Below are 18,828 nucleotides of genomic sequence, written 5' to 3' on the forward strand. Positions count from 1 at the left end.
TCCTCTTAGAGAGGAAAACCAGAATATTGCTTTAGCTTTGCAATATGGCAGTACTGGGGATAGAACCCAGGCCTCTAGCCTTGTGCTTTATTTAACACACTAATCTATCTTTGTGGCCTTGGTTTTTGTTGTTGTTGTTGTTTTTAACCAAGATAGAAGGGAAAAGACTAGAGCACCACTTGTCCATTTCTGATTGTCTTTGTTTTTTGTTTTTGTGTCTTCACTGCTGGGGATCTAACCCAGAACCTCACACATGCATGTGCTCTACCTCTAAGGTACCATCCTTTACTCTTTCTGGGAAGCAGATTGAAAGTTTAGCAGTTAGATAATTAAGAACTAGTTAACTAAATGTTAATTGTTGCAATCATCTACATGAAGTGGTCTGGCTTCGGATCGAAGACTGTAAAAGTTGGGGGAAATCTCCCAGTCCTATCAGATTCTGAATTGAGGACTGTGATGACTGTATCTAAGAGAAGCTGTCTTGCCATATGAGAAAACATGGCAGGGCTTTTACTGAGCAAGTGAAATGAAAAAGAAAATCACTGGTCATCAAGATGCGACTCACATTCTCTTGCCTAGTGCTTCTCTGTTGACTGCTGTTTAACAGCTTTTATCTCTGGAAAGAGACCTTTTATTTTTTTTCCTGGAACTTTACAGGAGTAAAAGACTATATATAGCACATAGGTGTCCTCTTCCTTTTCTCAGGGATGACAACAGAAAGCAAAATGATAATTTAAGAAGTTTCAGACTGGGGGTTGGGCAGTAGTGCACCCAACAGATTGTAGGTATTGGAACTCAAGGATCTGGGTTCAAGCTGCAGGTGTCTGCTCTCTATTCCTGTCCCTTCTCTTTTTCCCCCTCCCCTCTCAATTTCTCTTTGTGTCTATCCAGTAAATAAATCATAAATAAAACATTTTTTAAAGGTTCAGATTATATTTTGGACTTTTCTATATCTATAAGTATGTATTTTAATGTGAACAATCAGTACTACATTATATATTACATATCATGTTAAGTTCAGTAATCATTCTAAACAAATAATAAAGACAACAATAAAGATAAAACAAATATTAAATACAGTGAATAAAGAAATATTTTGACAAGTTTCAGGACACCTTTACAACCAAATTTGTTAAATATTTCTGGTTTATTTCTTCACCAGACTCTTGACAGTATAAAGATATGTATTAAATGATTTTTTTTAAATTAGCAAGTTGAAGTGAGAACAATGAATTAAAAAAATAAGAGAAATCTGAATTCCTCTCCGTCGATATTGGTTTATTTCTCCTTCCATTTTTGAAGGTAAACTTTTCACACTCTCCTGCAGTTGGTATATCCTTGGGTTGCCTAGCAGTAGGGAAAAATTGAAAAAGCTTTGCCCACTGGTTTTGACAGTTTAATTCCAGGGTTATTCATTTTTACTGTTTTTACCTTATGCTCTTTCAGCATTATTTTTACTTTTCACAGGATTTTCCCTTCAACCAAAATATTATTTAGGGGAGCTGGGTGGTGGCGCACCTGGGTGAGCAAACATGTTAAAATGCACAAGGACCCAGGTTTGAGCCCCTGGTCCTCTCCTACAGGGGAAGGAAAGCTTTGTGAGTGGTGAAGCAGTGCTGCAGGTCTCTCTCTGTCTCTTTTCCTTTCTATTTACCCCATCCTCTTGATTTCTGGCTGCATCTACCCAAGAAATAAAAAATTTAAAAAGATTTTAAAAAACATTATTTAGGGACTTGCTGTTTACATTTCATCTTAAGTGCAGTTTTGATAAAAGAAATGTTGGTTTTTATTCTGTCTTATAAAGGTGAAAACATCTGTTTATTTTAATGCAGTGCCTGCGATTAAACTCTGGACTTTGTGTATTTTTTTTCCAGTGAGGTGTATCTCCCTGATGCAGTTTTTAATTTCACTTATGAGAGAATGAGGGAGAAAGGGACTAGGGCACACTACATTATCTAGAGCATGCCTCCTCTCTCTGTCCTTGGTGCTGTTATGAAGTGCAAAGGTTGAAGCCAGGGCCTCACATAAGAAAAAGCCTGGTGCAAAGCGCAAGGACCGGCGGAAGGATCCCAGTTCAAGCCTCCAGCTCCTTGGTAGTCTACTTTATAGGCATGCACCCGCACCCTTTATCTTTCAGAGGTAACTGGTATTGTGATTTTTGTCATAATAAAAATAATTTTAACATTTTCCACAAGATGTTTTAGAGGGGCTAGGATGTGTCTTAGCGATATCACATCTGCCTTATATTCGTGAGGTTATGGGTTCACTCGCCAACACCAGAGTGAAGAGCTTCACTGATTGTGTAGCGGTACTTTCTGTCCTCCCCATCCCCATCCCGTCACTGTCACTGTCACTGCCACTGCCTCAACTCATTGTAAATATGGCAGATGTTGGGCCAGGGAAGTGGTTTTGGCAGTGCACATTTATGAACCCCTCGAATTGACATCTGGCTCCAACTTAAAAAAAAAAAAAAAAAAGGAAAGCGTTTACTACTTAGTATTCTTCAAGGCTGAGATCATGTCTTATTATTTGATTCGGAAAAAAATTTTAAATCAACTTTACTGGTGGCTGAGCGATAGCGCAGCGGGTTAAGCACACATGGTGCAAATCACAAGGACCCCACGCAAGGATCCAGGTTTGAGCCGCTGGATCCCCACCTGCAGGGGCTGGATTTACAACCGGTGGAGCAGGTCTGCAGGTGTCTATCCTTCTCTTCCCCCTCTCTGTCTTTTCCTCCTCTCTCAATTTCTGTCTGTCCCATCTAACAACAGCAGCAACAATAACAGTAACAGCAATGGCAACAAAATTGAAGAAATGGCCTCTAGGAGCAGTAGATTCATAGTGTAGGGACCGAGCCCCAGTGATAACCCTGGAGGCAAAATTAAAAAAAAAAATTAAAATAATGATTTTTTTTTTTTTTTGGAGAGCTCTGCCAATCAGTTACATCTTTCTGAGCAGATCCCAACTAATGTTTAATATGTTTATTTATTCATTTACTATTGAATAGAGACAGAAACTGAGAGGGCAGGGAGAGAGACAAAGGAGCCACCTACAGCCCTGTTTCACCACTCCTGAAGCTCCCCCCCCCCACGCTCTGTGTTAGGAGCACTTAACCAAGTGTGCCACCACCTGGCCCCCTCCCAGCAAATGTTATAAAAGGGCTTTGGAGAGGGGATTTGAGTAGTTAACTGGCAGATGTCAGAGGTGGAGAAAGGCCGGCATCAAGAAGGGTCAACTGAGGTGACTGTTGCCTGCTTCGCGCTGAGCAGCATACTCTGGAGTCATTCAGCTCCTAGTTAACTCATCAAAGAAGTTGCAGCTGCAGCTTCTTAGGCAAGTTGTCAGTTGATTGATTAAAAGTGTTTAAAATGAGATTTTAGTGGGCCTGTGTCTCTACAACTAGTGTTTATGGATTAAATAGCTTAAAACTAGAATATTACATAGGTATGAAATGAGGATATTAACAGATAAAATGCTGTCTACTAATATGTAAGCCATATTTAAATTTCATCACTGACCCACTTAAGGTCCTTTTATATTCTAGGATCCAATTCAGAATACCACCTTGCCTTCCCTGATGTCTCCCTTTTGGTCTTCTCTAATCGAGAACAGTTCCACCACTGGATTTGTCTTCCATGACCTTGACCCATTTGAAGAGTACTAGCTGGTTGTTTGCACTGTGTTCCTCAGTTTGAGTTTGTCTGGTGTGTTCCTCAGGATTATATTGAAATTGTGATTTTTTTTAAAAATTATTTATTCCCTTTTGTTGCCCTTGTTGTTTTATTGCTGTTGTTATTATTGTCATTGATGTCGTCGTTGTGGGATAGGACAGAGAGAAATGGAGAGAGGAGAAGACAGAGGGGGAGAGAAAGATAGACACCTGCAGACCTGCTTCACCGCCTGTGAAGTGACTCCCCTGCAGGTGGGGAGCCAGGGGCTCTAACTGGGATCCTTACGCCTGTCCTTGTGCTTTGCACCACCTATGCTTAACCCACTGTGCTACCGCCCAACTCCCAAAATTCTACGTTTTTTTTATGACAACAGTATATGATGGCCAAGATGTATTCTTCCCATTCCTTTTTGCCAGAAATTTCATGATGATAGGAAGTGGTCTCCCCTCCACCCACCCGTGTTTCTAACTTGGACTGTAGGGTTAAGGTGATGGTAACCAAATTTTTCCACTATAAAGTTACTATTTTCCCCTTTGAAAATGTTAGGAAATGCATTTTGATGATGTACATACATACATACATACATACATACATACATACATGCAGCTGGGCTTGGTGCCTTCACTACAAATCCACTGCTCCTGGCAGCCGTTTTTTTCTGTTTTGTTGTTGTTTTATTGTTGTTGTTGAATAGGACAGAGAGAAATAGAGGGGAAGAGAAGGATAGACACCTGGTGGGGAACCAGAGGCCCAACTGGAATCCTTGCGCTTCGCACCATGTGCACTTGACCTGGTGCACTGCCGCCCAGCCCCAATAATGTATTTTTAATCGGACCTCACTAATGACCTTTTCACACTGATTATTTTTTTACTTTTTATCTGCTTTTCAGGTTTTAAATTGGGATTTTAGCATAAACAAAGATCCCTGCATACCATATTATTTATTCGTCTCTTCTGTGTTAAGTTTAATTATGATTAGGTTTGCCCTCCTTCAGCCTCCAACCTAGGGCCTTTGTATTTTTTCTGTCATCTGATTGAAACTTTCCAAGCATGTAGTTGTACACAACTCCCTCCTTCGGTTGGGTCATTGCACACATACCATTGAGTCACTGTATTCCTGTATACAGTGAACCTTAATTCATTTTTTATTCACCTTTGTATAGATAACATTTATCACATAAAATAAAAATGGGGGAGAGGACAGCACTTTGCCCATTTTATTCACTGATACCCTCTACCCTTCAAACTGCCTGGTACACTGATGGTGCTGAGATTAGTATTTGTTGAATAATTGCTAACCGAAGAAACCCCCAAATTAAAGGTCATTATTACTGTGCAGTAGTGACTCTTTCAGGCATTTTTCATGCCTGAAAAATTTTTACTAGCTCATTTATTTCATCAGGCATTCTTATAAGAAAATAGTGGGGGAGTTGGGCAGTAAGCACAGCGGGTTAAGCGCACATGGCCCGAAGCGCAAGGACCAGCATAAGGATCCCAGTTCGAGCCCTCTGCTCCCCACCTGCAGTGGAGTCGCTTCACAGTTGGTGAAGCAGGTCTGCAGGTGTCTTATCTTTATCTCCCTCTCTCTGTCTTCCTCATCTGTCTCCATTTCTCTCTGTCCTATCTAACAATGAAAACATCAATACTAACAACTAAATAAAAAAGGGCAACAAAAGGGAAAATAAGTAAATATTTTTAAAAAAGGAGGCAGGGGTAGATGGCATAATGGTTATGCAAAAAGACTCTCATGCCTGAGGCTCCAAAGTCTCAGGTTCAGTCCCCTGCACCACCATAAGCCAGAGCTGAGCAGTGCTCTGGTAAAAAAAAAAAAAAAGAAGAAGAAAGAAAGAAAATTGGGGGGGGGGGGCAAGTGGTGGCGATCCTGGTTGAGCGCACATGTCACAATGCTTAAAGACCCGGGTTTGAGCCCCCAGTCCCCACCTGCAGGGGGAAAGCTTTGCAAGTGGTAAAGCAGGTCTGCAGGTGTCTCTCTCCCCTCTATCTCCGCCTACCCTCTGAATTTCTGGCTCTATCTAATAAATAGAGATGATAATTCTTTTTTCAAAAATTGTAAAAAAAAAAAAAAGCAAAGATTGCTGCGAGTAAGGGGCTGGGCGCAGAGTGGCTAACCTACTGAAGTGCACGTGTTGCAGTGTGCAAGGACCTGGGTTCGTGCCCCCGGTGCCCCCTGCAGGGGAGTGTCAGTGCTGCAAGTGTTTCTCTATCTCTCTCTATTTCCCCCTCCCCTCTCAATATCTGACACCAAATAACAACAACAACAATAGGTTGTTGATAGCAAGCTTTGGTTAAGTGCTCACCCCAGGATCCTGAGTTAGGCAGTCTTGATACTAAGGCCCTCCTTTTTGTATAGTTATGGTTGCTGCTGGCTTAAGGAAACCTGGTCAAAATTCTGTGATAAATGGAGCAGTCCCTACACGTTAGCTAATGCCATCATCAACATGAGCATCAGGATGCTGGATTTTAATAACTCTCCATGCGTGCGAGGAAATAGCACAATGACAGTAGCACCCATATTTACAGACAAGAGCTACCAGGTTCAATCCCTGGAAACATCATTAGCCACAACTGAGCACTACTCTCATTAAAAAAACGAAAGCTAAACCAAAAATTAGCATGGTGTGAAGCTAGGTTGCCAGTGGTTTGATGTTGGATCTGTTTCCCTATTAAAATAGAAAAACCAGTACCACAAATTGCCTATGTCCTATACCATACAGCCTTGAAACTAATTGCTTGTTCTTACATAGGATAGTTTGCCTAGTGTTCTGATGATTAGTTATGATAAATGTTCTCTTAGTATATTGGGTTATCAGAAAAGTCATGACTTATCTTTCTGTGCAAAAAATGCATCATGACTTTTTTAATATCCCAATATATTAAGATAAATGCACATAAAGAGGAAAGGTTCGTGAGCAGTGAGGCAGTTGTCTTTCTCCCTCTCTATTTCCCGCTCAGTCTCTATCCAATAATAAATAAATAAATAAGAAAATATTTTAAAAGGGGTCAGGTGGTGATGCACCTGGTTGAACACCTGTTACCGTGCACAAGGACCCAGGTTTGAGTCCCCAGTTTCCCGCCTGCATGGAGGATGCTTTATGAATAGTGAAGCAAGTCTGCACATGTCTTTCACTCTCCTTGTCTCCTCCAGCCCTCTCAATTTCTCTCTGTCATATCAAAATAAAAGTAATTACCCAGGTTTGAGCCCCATGTCCTCTCTGCAGGTGTCTTCCTATCTCTCCTTCTCTCAATTTCTGTCTGTTTAATCAAATAAAAAATAAACACTTAGAGAGAGAGAGAGAAAAAATGCCTAGGAAATCCTAAACTCAAAAGAACTCATTCTGCTTCTCTCTCTAATTAATAAGCAGGAAAAAATGAACATAAGCATAAGTATAGAACATAAGTATAACATATAAGTAGAACATAAGCATAAGTATAGAACATAAGCAGTAAGAATCGTATTTTAATATGATGGATACTTAGAATTCTCTGCAGAACTTGTATGTGTGTATCTAGCATTTTTTTCTCTCTTCTTAACTGAATCCAAGCAATTTACATTGATGTTTTACACTTCTTCCCTCATTCACCTCTTTTTTTTAAAAGAACAGTCTTAATAAAATAAAACAATCAAACAAACAAAAACCAGCTACCTTTTAAACTTTAGGTATCCAGTTACATTATAAAAATGCTAAGCTTTCAGGAAAATACTAAATAGGATTGCATAAAAGTTGTGAATTTTCTCCCCTAAACAGTATAATTAAGATAAAAAGACTTAAAAAATAAAATTTAAATGCCAAGAGTTAGCTTTGAGGTGGAACCCAGAATTTGCATGCATGAAATCCCAAGTTCAGTTCCCTGTACCATATAGGCCACAGCTGAGCTGTACTCTAGTCTCCTGCTCCCTCTCCCTCCCTCCTACCCTCCCTCACTCATATATGAGAGTGAAAATAGATACATAGTTCCTTAAAAACTATTTTTCTTTGAATTTTTGTTAATGTTGTGGGTTAGTAATTGTGATGTCTCACACAATGTATTTTTCATCTATAAGTAAAATAGAGCTGCTAGATTTGCATGAAATCACAAGCATCCTGTTGAAAGAGAGAGCTTATAAGCAGAAGAGTACATCCTGTGTCATCCCGTGAGTGTAAATAGTCAGGTGAAAGTAAGATGGTAGAGGTCAGGTAGTGCTGGGTCTAGGCAGTAGTTGAGGGTGGCATGGAAACTGGGACACTTCAGAGCTACCTCCAGGATTCTCACCACGTTGTCTCCTTGCTGAATCATTAAGCTGTAAGACACTTAGGTCTGCATTCAGAACATTTCACATTAAAGACTGTATTTGTGTTGTGTCTTAGTTATTGTTTATGTCATAATAATCGGGAATGCCATCCACAGTAACACTGTAATTGTAGAGTATGAGAAGATACTTATTCTGATCTTTCTCTCTTGTGATTGCTTTTTAGATATGAATTGAGAATTCGTTATTTGCCAAAAGGATTTCTAAACCAGTTTACTGAAGATAAGCCAACTCTGAATTTCTTCTATCAACAGGTATAAAGGGTATTTTAATAAACTTTTTCCCTTGGTTTGAATCTGTTACTCCCCGCCCCCCCCTTTTCTTTTTTGCCACTAGGGTTGTTACTGGGGCTGAATGCCACCACTATGAATCCACCACTCCTGGTAGCCATTTTTTTTCCTTTTTTGTTTTTTTCCCTTTTTTTTTAAATGTGTTTTTTTATTAATGAGAGAGATAGTAGGAGAGAGGGAAAGAAAACCAGAGAATTACTCTGTACATGTGCTACTGAGGATTGAGCTCTGGAACTCATGCTTGAGAGTCCAATGCTTTATCCACCGTACCACCTCCCACACCACTTTCCTCTTTCTATTATCTTAGATAGGATAGAGAGGGAGAAAGACACCTGCAGTGAGTAGGGAAGACCGTTTCCTGGTTTGCTGATGGAAGCCATTTTCTCTGGTGTGAGATGGTATCTCAGTGTAGTTCTAACTTGCATTTTCTAGTGATGAGTGAAGTGGAGCATTTCTTCATATGTCTGTGGACATGTGTAGCTCTTCTTTGGAAAACTGTTGAGTACTTTGGCCCACTTTTTTATTATTAGTTTATTAGTGATTTAATATTGATTTACAAAATTACAAGATAACAGGGATACAACTCCACACTGTTCCCACCACTAGAGTTCTAAACCCCTACTCCCTCCATTGTAAGCTACAGCAGTTCTCCAAAGGTTGCAGATCAGGGGTAACTATTATTTCTACAACTATCTTTTTGTTATTTGTATAGTTGTATATTTTTTGTACTGTTGAATCATGTTACATGGTTATTTGATAGCATGTTCATTTTCAAATCGGGCAGCTGTGTGTTGTCTTTTTTTTTTTTTTAAATAAAATGATGATGATCATCTTATCACCAGTATTTTGTGGCCATCGTTTCCCTCAGAGTAGAATTATCCCAGTGAGGTAGGTCTTATTAAACTTTAAAAGAAATTACTAGCCCTTTCTTTCAAATACTGCATCTTTCTTCTACCAACATTTGATGCTGTCAGTTTTAAATGTCAATCTTTCTGGTAACAATGTGGCAAAATGAGCTCACTGTTTGCACTTTTACTTCCCTGAGTGTTGACTAGTGACTGTTGAGTATGTATTTGTATGTGTACTGAAGTTTTAAATGCTCATATGTCTTTAAATATTTTTGCCAATTTTAAGTGACTACATTACCAAATTCTTAAAATATTATCTTGGATGCTATTATCATACTTAAATATGAAAAATGGGTTAGATGTAGTATTGTGAGTTTTCAGTGGACTGATATAACACTTAAAAAATGTTTTGCATGTGGTAAATACTCCTAGTTGTCATTTCTGTTTTAGAAGTCAGTATTTTGATTTCAGACTTTTTTTTTTAAACTGGGGTAGAAATAAAAGAATAATGCTTAGATTCTTTTTGCCACTACTCCCATTCTGTGTGAAAGAAAGCTTATAATCTTACTATGTTTTATTTTTAAAATTCCACGGAAACTTACTTTCATTACTTTCTGAATGTGGACATGATTCTAAGAATGCATGTGGCTTCATTCAAAGATGCCCTAAATGTAACTACCCATATGAAATGTCACAGATGATTCACTAAGTGCTCTTGACCCATATTAGAAAGTTCTGAATGATTAATCAGCACACTCTAAAAATAACTTCAAAGAAAAGCATGTTTTGCCCTCAACTGAAAAATTTCCATTGTCATATTAGAATTTTCTTTCTATTTCCTTTGACTTTTGCTTGTTAAGGTTGTATTTGGTTGACATCCTTTTATAAATCATTGTGGACATTAGTTTGAAGGGCTTTGTGTTTACTGGAAAAGTTGTCACTAATTAAATTTACATTAATGATGCCGAATTTGTATAGAAACCATCTGATGTTGACATCTTTCATTGATTTTATTTTTTGTAGTGAGGAGATTAATGACTTACAGTCAGAAATAAGTGCAGTTGTTGGTACATATGTAAAATTTCTTGAATTTTTTGCGAAACACTTTCAGTCTCCACCAGCATGCACCAGGAGTTGAACACCTCCTCCAGTGCCCCCCAAACTTTCTTTGGTGCAATACCGCAACCCCAGTCCCAGCTCTGCTTTGTGTTTCCCCCTCTGTTCTTACTTGTCAACATCTATAAGTCAGATCATCCATATTCATCCTTCTCTTTCTGCTGACCTCACTCAACATGATAATCCTTCAAGCTCCATCCACGATGAGGTAAAGAAGGTGAATTCATCATTTTTCATAACTGAGTAGTAGATGTTGAATTTTTTAGCTCTTAAAATGCTTAAGCTTGAAGTGAAGTAGTCATCCGTTTCTCCTGCAATATTTTTAAATGCCTTTTTCTATTTGTAGATTTAAAAAATACTTATTATGAAGAAAAAAATGAAGAGACAAAGCATCACTCCAGCATATGTGTTGCTGGGGGTCAAACAGAGGACCTCACACTTGAGGCTCCAATACTTTATTCACTTTACCACCTCCCTTGGCTGACTGTGCAATATCTTAAGATTTAAAAATAGATACACATATATAGATATATAGAGATATATTTTTAATCTTACATTTATAAAGTGTTGGATCCTTAGGTGTCTCCCTTCCTCAGAGTAGAAGTACTGACTTCCTCTTTCTCTTGCTCTTCCTCTTCCTCTCTCTCTCTACAGACACAGACACACACACACACACACACACACACACACTGGTTATTAAAAGTACTAACTGTGGACCACTAGACTAGTTCACCTGGAGAAAGTACATACTATGCCATGCCCATGGCCAGTGATTAAGCCCAGTTCTCTGTGAAGTGGGGGAAGCTGCAGTGCTATTATGTCTTTCCCTTTCTCCTTTCTTCATCTGTCTGAAAAAGTCAGCATGGAACAGTGAAACCCCAGCAACAGTATTAAAATTAAATGTAATTTAATTCTCTTTGGGGGGGGGGCAGCAGGAGAGACTCCTGTACGAAGTAAAAGAAGATAGTGATTTTAAAACTCTTATCTTTATGGTATGAAAACTACAAATTCCTGGAGAAATATTTGAGGAGACAGGGTATGGTTAGTTCTTGATAAATGTTTTCATTCCATTTTTTAAGGTTTCTTAGTCACACTGTAAAAGTCATAGTAGCTATGCATTGTTAATGTTGAAAACTGACTCCCAGAACCTTTACATTACAAGTGAAGGGGACTTTCTACAAAGATTGTTATAGCTGCCTTTTCTACTTTTGTGGCCAATATGAATGTATTTTTGATGAATGCAGTAAAGCATGTGACTGCATTTTTCTCACCTGTGAGAATAGTGCTCTAAAAGAATAGTAACTAACCGTTAAGTCAATTTAGTGCTGATGTATTTTCCTCAGTTTGTAATTGGTACTTTGCTGTAGTTTCTTTAATGTCTGCAGCAAGCCACAAATGAAATTCTGCTGATAACTCAATCAAAACAACTAGTATTTCTCTAATTTATATTAAAGTCTATCTCTTCATTTTTTTCTTTTTTGTGTTATTTTTTGTATTTAGTAATAAAATAGCTTGTGATATACAAACTTGATCTTAGCATTTGAATTTGCTGTGCTGCAGAAGAGCCAACTAAACAAAATGATGCTTGAATTAAAGCATTGGAGGTGCGCTGGTGATTGTTCTCAGAGCAGGTAAAGCATAGCTGAGGCCCTGGTGGCTAGTGTGTGCAGCATCAAAGAACTCCCACACATGGTGTCTTCCCCTCTGTCTTCTCTCTCAAAATGTAGAACAAAAACTGGTCAAGGAGTCATCTCAGAAGTATTGCGTATGTGTGAGTTTGCTCTGTTCCTTGGCACTGCGCTTATTTATCTGGAATACATTATTTATTTTTGTCAAGCCTTTTTTTTTTCTTTTTTAAATTTCTTTACTGGGGGATTAATTTTTTACAGTCAACAGTGAAATACAATAGTTTGTACACGCATAACATTTCCACATAACAATACAACCCCCACTAGGTCCTCCTGAGCTGCCCTCATGTTCCAGGACCTGAACCCTCACCCCCCCACCCCAGAGTCTTCTACTTTGGTGCAGTAAACCAGCTCCAGCCCAAATTCTGCTTAGAGTTTTCTTTTCTGATTTTTATTTTTCAACTTCAGTCTATGAGTGAGATCATTCATATTCATCATTTTATTTCTGACTTATCTCATTTAACATGGTATCTTCAAGCTCCATTCAAGATGGGGTGAAGAAGGTGAATTCTCCATGAACCTGAGACTTTGGCCTCAGGAATAAGAATCTCTGCATAACCATTATGCCATCTACCTCTGTTCACACTTCACTCAGTTTGCCACATAACACTTCAAACCCCCTCTAGGTCCTCTTCTGCCACCAGGTTCCAGCACACACTTAGATTCTGAATACTTTAGCTTTTTGCACCCAGAGGGAAAGTCAAATTTTATTGAAATTATTAAATTTAAAACTCCAGTACTGGGGATAAAATGTTCATCTGAATACTTTTAACCACTTTTTTTCCCCTTCAAATTTCATGAAAACTTTGTCAAGATTTTGTTTGTGATTACATAGAATAATTGACTGAAGAGGTAGAATCAAGCCCATATGATATGAAATAGTGTTAGACAATAAATTCAAACTGAGTTCTCATCTATAGACATTTTAATAATAAAGTTCAATGGCGATTTTATAATTCTCTTAGAAATGAATTGGTGTCATTCTACTTGCGTCTGTATACCTTACAGTTCCGGTGACGGCTGTGAATGGCGGGTTTTATTGTTGTTTGCTTTTTGCTTTGGTTTGTTTTGATTTTCCTTTCTACCCATTGCTGGAATGTACAAATGCAACACACTTTTACTCTTGATCCTATATACTTGTTATGTCTGATATTTATTGACTTACTTGTTTGAGCACTGGGGGATGAACCCAGGGTCTCATGATAACACACTATCACTGTGGGGGTGGGGTACAAGCCATTTTTTAATTTGTGATTAATTGTGGTTTACACAATTGTAAGAGTTATAGGGTAGTTCACCCCCCCCCCAATTTTTTAAAATTAAGTGATTGAGTGAGTCGGTTCCATTGAATCAAGGATAAATACTTAGTGTGTATAATAGATATTAATACTGCTGTATGTCTTTGAAAAGTAATCTTCAGACAGCTACCCAAGCCCCTACTTTGATTGACTATTTACTCACTCATTCGTTTGCTCATTCCATCTGTAAATATTTTTTTACCTTTTAAATTGAGTTGCTAATGCAGAAAATAAATGAGAGGTTTTGAGAGGAGATAGTTTTTATACCTCAACAGCCAAATGGTTGTCCACTACTAGGTGCATGGTCATTGCTCCTACTATAAAGAAGGAGCAGGTGAACACGTATCCCTGTCGGGCTTTACGTTCTTTTAGGTTAAAGAATACATTTCTAACTGATGGCTTATTTTCTCTGTAACAAAGGGATCTGGCAGAGGTGAACTAGAGAAAATACTAATCAGCATGGCCAACTTCCTAGGCAAGCATTGCTTTATTATTATTATTATTATTATTATTACAGATATTTTGTTCTAATTTCTACTAGATAGGACAGAGAGAAATTGAGAGGGAGGAGACAAAGATAGACATCTACAGACCAGCTTCACTGGCGAAGTAGACCCCTGTGGGTGGGGAGCTGGGGTTCAGACCCTGGTCTTAGCACTTGGTGATATGTGTGCTTAACCAGGTGCTCCACTGCCCAGTCCCCAGCGTCACTAATTCTCCATGTACACTTTCAAGCAGCCATTTGAGGTTTGTCATCATGAATTTCTTTTCATGTTCATTACAGTGTATTAAAGTGAGGTGTATATTATTGTTTCTCAAGCTTTTGGTAGTAAGCATAGTAAAGGGGGGGGGGTTTTCAGCATTGGACGGTTTTGTTGGTTATAAAGGGAATATAGGAGTGTAAGGGTTGGGCACCTTTGCAGTGGTAGGTTATAGTGATGAATTATCCAGCAGAAGGTTAATAAAATAATTAACTTGGGAATGGGAGTATTAAAGTTAAGAACCAAGAGGAAAATCAAAGGTATTATGAAATATTGAAAAAGAAGAAAGCCACATTACCACAAAATTTTGTATTGGAGATAGTCATAAATATTGAGTAGATTGTTGGGGGGGAGGGGTTGCACATTTACTAAGGAAAAGAATGGAGTCCCTTTTAGTGGGAGAGATAACATTTCATTTAACTGAAGTTCAAAATGAGTGCTTTCTCTCATCAGTATCAGTTGTAGATGTTAGTCTCCAATTGTGTTAATCTATAAGGAGCTTTTACATATATTTTTTCCCTTTGAAAACTTCTTCATACTGATGGGTCTCTCACTAGGTAGGTTAGCTTATTGTTTGCTTTGGTTGGGCATACTCACTACTTAGATGGCATTTGCTTTGGTTGGGCATACTCACTACTTAAGTGGCATTTGGAGAAGCCAGTAGAGCCATTTCTCTAGATCAGACTTCAGACATCTGATTAGTTTGCAGACTGCCCCCAGTTGATGTTTAGCTGAAAATATGTCAGTTGCTGAGTTAGGTGGATTTTTAAGTGTGTAAATTTTCTTTGCCCTTGTTTTGAAGTCCAAAAACTGCTTTGTAGGATTGTGGTTTGAATATAGAAAATATTGATATGTCCACTGAGATTATAGTGGACTTGGAAATCTTTCTTCTATGCTCTGTTGGCAGTAGGAGAGGGTATAAGTGAGATTTAACATTATTATGATTCAGAAGTTCTACCCAAGGTGCTACTTTAAGTCCTCCAAGACTATAAGAACTCTTCTCAGTAGGAAACCTTTTTACTCCTTTAAATTTTATATAATGTATATATATTACTAACTTTTCCATGTAACATAATTATTGGCACTATGTCAACACTTAAAAGGCACACAGAAAAACATTTATTGAGAGAATCAAAATGTATTCTTTTAAATCAGATCTGTGTTTTCCATTCTTTTTTTTCTTCTTCTTCTTCTTCTTTATTGTAGGTGAAGAGTGATTATATGTCAGAGATAGCTGATCAAGTGGACCAGGAAATTGCTTTGAAGTTGGGATGTCTAGAAATACGGTAAGGTGGTAACTATACATCGAGGCCTTTGTCTATTCAACAGTATTTTGGGATTTTTACCCATGTGTTTTTCCTCTTCCTCATAAGAATTGTGAGTTTGAGAGAAATCTGAGAAGACTGAATTAGGTTGACATTACTAAGTTTTTGAAATAATGAAACTCTTAAAATTAGTATTTACTTAAAACAGAATGGTTCATTATTTTAAGAGGAATGAGCAAGTTATTGTGTAGAAAGTTTGAGTGTTCTCCAATTGAGTCATCTGTGATGGTAGATTCTTCTATCTGGGTAAATCCAATAGCCAGACACTAGCCAGAGGTATAAAGGACTGAATCATACCTACTGCTCATACATGACATCTTATATAGTGTTGTCTTAAATAGATGCAAATCTGAAAATATAGCTTATTTTTATAACATTTGCCATCTATTGTGTCATAAAACACCATTTTAAATTTTGAACAAAAGAATATTATATCTCTAGGTATGATTTGAATCAGATCTATCTTGGATTCTAAATGAAGAAGGTACATTTGATTATACAAAATTTGGAATGCACTTCCACATAAATAAACTTATGTGCTTCAGAGAACCTTATTTTGTGCTGCTGTTTTAAGATCAATTGATTATACTTATCTAGAATTTGATTTATGTATACTCAAAACAGTTATTGTTTCCCCCAGTGATTACTAGTTTTAATCCACTAAATACTCTTTTCTTACTACAATTCTTTGATTCAGCGCCTAGAACAAGAGTCAGGACCTCAGTTTCCATGTGAATGGCAGTTTTGCTTCTCAGCTTAAAGTTCTATTGCACTTATGATACCTTTATCCCCTGTGATACATGAGCCCCTCAGGATGATGTGATCCACAGCCGTCTCCCAGCAAGCTGTCCCATAGCTGTTCAGTTTGTCTGTGCTTTAGAGCATGATGAACAAGTAATAAAGACAGCTAACCACTTTTACAATTGGACTCTTGTTTCTTGTCTTTACAGAGAGCTAGACCTACTCGAGTGAAAATGAGATTGTCAATAGATATAAAGTCTGTATTACTGGATTTATGCTTATTTTAGGGTATATAAGTAATTTTGTGAGTCAGATTCATTCTTTATTCATAATTTGTTCCCATGCCTGTGACTCAGCCATACAGTAGTTAGGGACTCCTTCCCTATAGTTTTATCACTCCTTTCTGTAGAGCTGCGTTATATTTATTAAAAGAGTATGTTCCCTGATTTTAGGCGGTCATACTGGGAGATGCGAGGCAATGCTCTAGAAAAGAAGTCAAACTATGAAGTATTAGAGTAAGTATTCCATGTTTAAACCATTCTGTAAATACTCAGAACTGAATAATTTCCTCAACTTTAGATTTTATTAATCCTAAAATTATATATTAAATCTGAGGTGTAGTGTCTCTCGGTTGCTGTGGTGATTCCTTTTGCTGTGCAAAAGCTTTTTAGTTTAATGTGTTTCCATTGGTTTATTTTCATTTTTGTTTTCCTTTCAACTGGATTTGAATTGTCAAAGATAATTTTTATTTATTTAAAAATTTTTTTTTAATATTTATTTTCCCTTTTGTTGCCCTTATTGTTTAACATTGTTGTGGTTATTGATGTCGTTGTTGTTGGAGAGGACAGAGAGAAATGGAGAGAGGAGGGGAAGGCAGAGAGGGGGAGAGAAAGACAGACACCTGCAGACCTGCTTCACCGCCTGTGAAGGGACTCCCCTGCAGGTGGGGAGTCAGGGGCTCGAACCGGGATCCTTACGCTGGTCCTTGGGCTTTGCGCCACATACGCTTAACCCGCTGCGCTACCACCTGACTCCCCAAAGATAATTTTTAAAGCTTCCATTGAAAAGAGTTTTGCCAGTGTTTTCCTATAAATGTTTGATGGTTTCTGGTCTAGTGTTCCAATCTTTGATCCATTTCGAGTTTCTGTGTGTGATGACATGGTCCACTTTCATCCTTATGTATGTTTCAAACAAGATCTCCCAGCACTACTAAAGAGACTTTCCTTTCTCCGTTTAATTTTTTTAAATATTTTATTTATTTTATTTTTGAGAGAGATTCAGAGAGACACACACAGAGAAATACGAGAGCACTGCCCAGCTCTGACTTGTGGTGCGAGGGATTGAACCTGGTACTTTGAAGCCTCAGGCATGACAGTCTGTTTGTATAACCATTATGCTGTCTCCCCACCCCCATTTAATTTTTTAGACTCCCTTGTCGAATATTTTTTCCTTCGTTCTGGGTGATAAAAATCAGTCTTCTGGCCAGGTATATCACTGCATATAACTAGGTATGACCTAATCATAACACTCAAGAGATGGGTGTTCGCCTATTTAAAAGTGGAACAACATGCTTGTCCCTTCCTGTTTCCCTAGGAGGATTTAAATTTAGATGTCTGTAATAGGCTTTTTCTGAAATTGTGAATACAGTGCCTTAGGTGTTCCTTAGAGTTTCTCAGCTCCTCCATCACAAATCCTAAATAGAGTGCATCTTGATGAAGTTAATGGGAAACGTGTTAAAGGTGATAGGGTGGTGGTAGTGAATTTTCCCAGTCACTTTGTGTATGGTAGCCTCATTTCTGCTTTCTCACTTGCCAGGTGTCCCATTTAAAAGTGGTCTAATATTTAAAAGTGTTACAAATTCATTATTACTCTAACGTAATTTATAACGTGCTTATACTCGCTAAGCATTGATTGGCCTTGACCTTTTTTTTTTCCTTTTTAAAAATTTTCTTTATTGGGGAATTAATGTTTTACAGTCAACAGTAAATACAATAGTTTGTATATACATAACATTCCCCAGTTTTCCATATAACACTACATCTCCCACTGGGTCCTCTTGTCAGCCTATTGAATTTGTAACATTTGTCCAAATAGGTCCTCTGTCATCTGTTTTGGACCTGTATTCTCCCACCCATCTACCCCAGAGTCTTTTACTTTGGTGCAATACACCAGACCTTTGCTTTTTTTTTTTTTTTTAATGAATTAGTCTTCACTTTGGAAATAAAAGTAACACCTAGTGGTAGGCAGTATTTTCTCTCAAAGACATTTGCTCTCTCATTCTTCTTGAAGCACACAACCCTTCCGACCCATCTTTTATTTTCCCAGTTGTGACGGAAATGAGTGCAGTGACTACTTGGCTCTAAGAAACATGGATGTGTAGCCAGGTTGACCAGTGACAACTGAGGTTCATAGTTGTCAGGCCATTTGGTGGCCTGACGCCTTACTGAAATCCAAGCGGAGTCCCTGTATACTGTATTCAAGTCTCCTAGGTCCAAAACAGAAGTCTTGGTAGCCTCCCTCCTCCACCTTCTCAGTGCCTGGCCTTATTATTTCCTTTTCTCAGTTTGTGCCTGTTCACACAGGACAGCTGGCTCAATTCAGAACATCTGAATCTTTCTACTTCTCACTCTTCTCTGCTGCCCCCTCTGCCTCTACCACCACATCTCCCTTGCTTCCTGCTCTTCAGCTAGTGTCTCTACTCCCCTCCCAGCTTTTCATTAGCGTTTTCATTCAGCTTTCAGCAGAACTAAGCCACACCTCCAGATATCCAAATAATGGACG

General features: G+C 38.2%; 1 protein-coding gene across 23 annotated transcripts in view; it reads left to right on the plus strand.

The window, feature by feature from the left end:
• The window catches only part of PTK2 (protein tyrosine kinase 2), a 224,867-nt gene that overhangs the window by 94,072 nt on the left and 111,967 nt on the right, over positions 1-18,828 (plus strand). For all 23 annotated transcript variants that reach the window (XM_060195947.1, XM_060195943.1, XM_060195936.1 and 20 more), the window contains 3 exons: positions 8,147-8,234; positions 15,188-15,267; positions 16,500-16,562. In XM_060195947.1, the coding sequence (XP_060051930.1) occupies positions 8,147-8,234; positions 15,188-15,267; positions 16,500-16,562 (231 nt within the window). The remainder of the gene's footprint in view (positions 1-8,146; positions 8,235-15,187; positions 15,268-16,499; positions 16,563-18,828) is intronic.

This window comes from Erinaceus europaeus, chromosome 8, assembly GCF_950295315.1.
Source record: "Erinaceus europaeus chromosome 8, mEriEur2.1, whole genome shotgun sequence".
NCBI classification, from domain to species: domain Eukaryota; kingdom Metazoa; phylum Chordata; class Mammalia; order Eulipotyphla; family Erinaceidae; genus Erinaceus; species Erinaceus europaeus.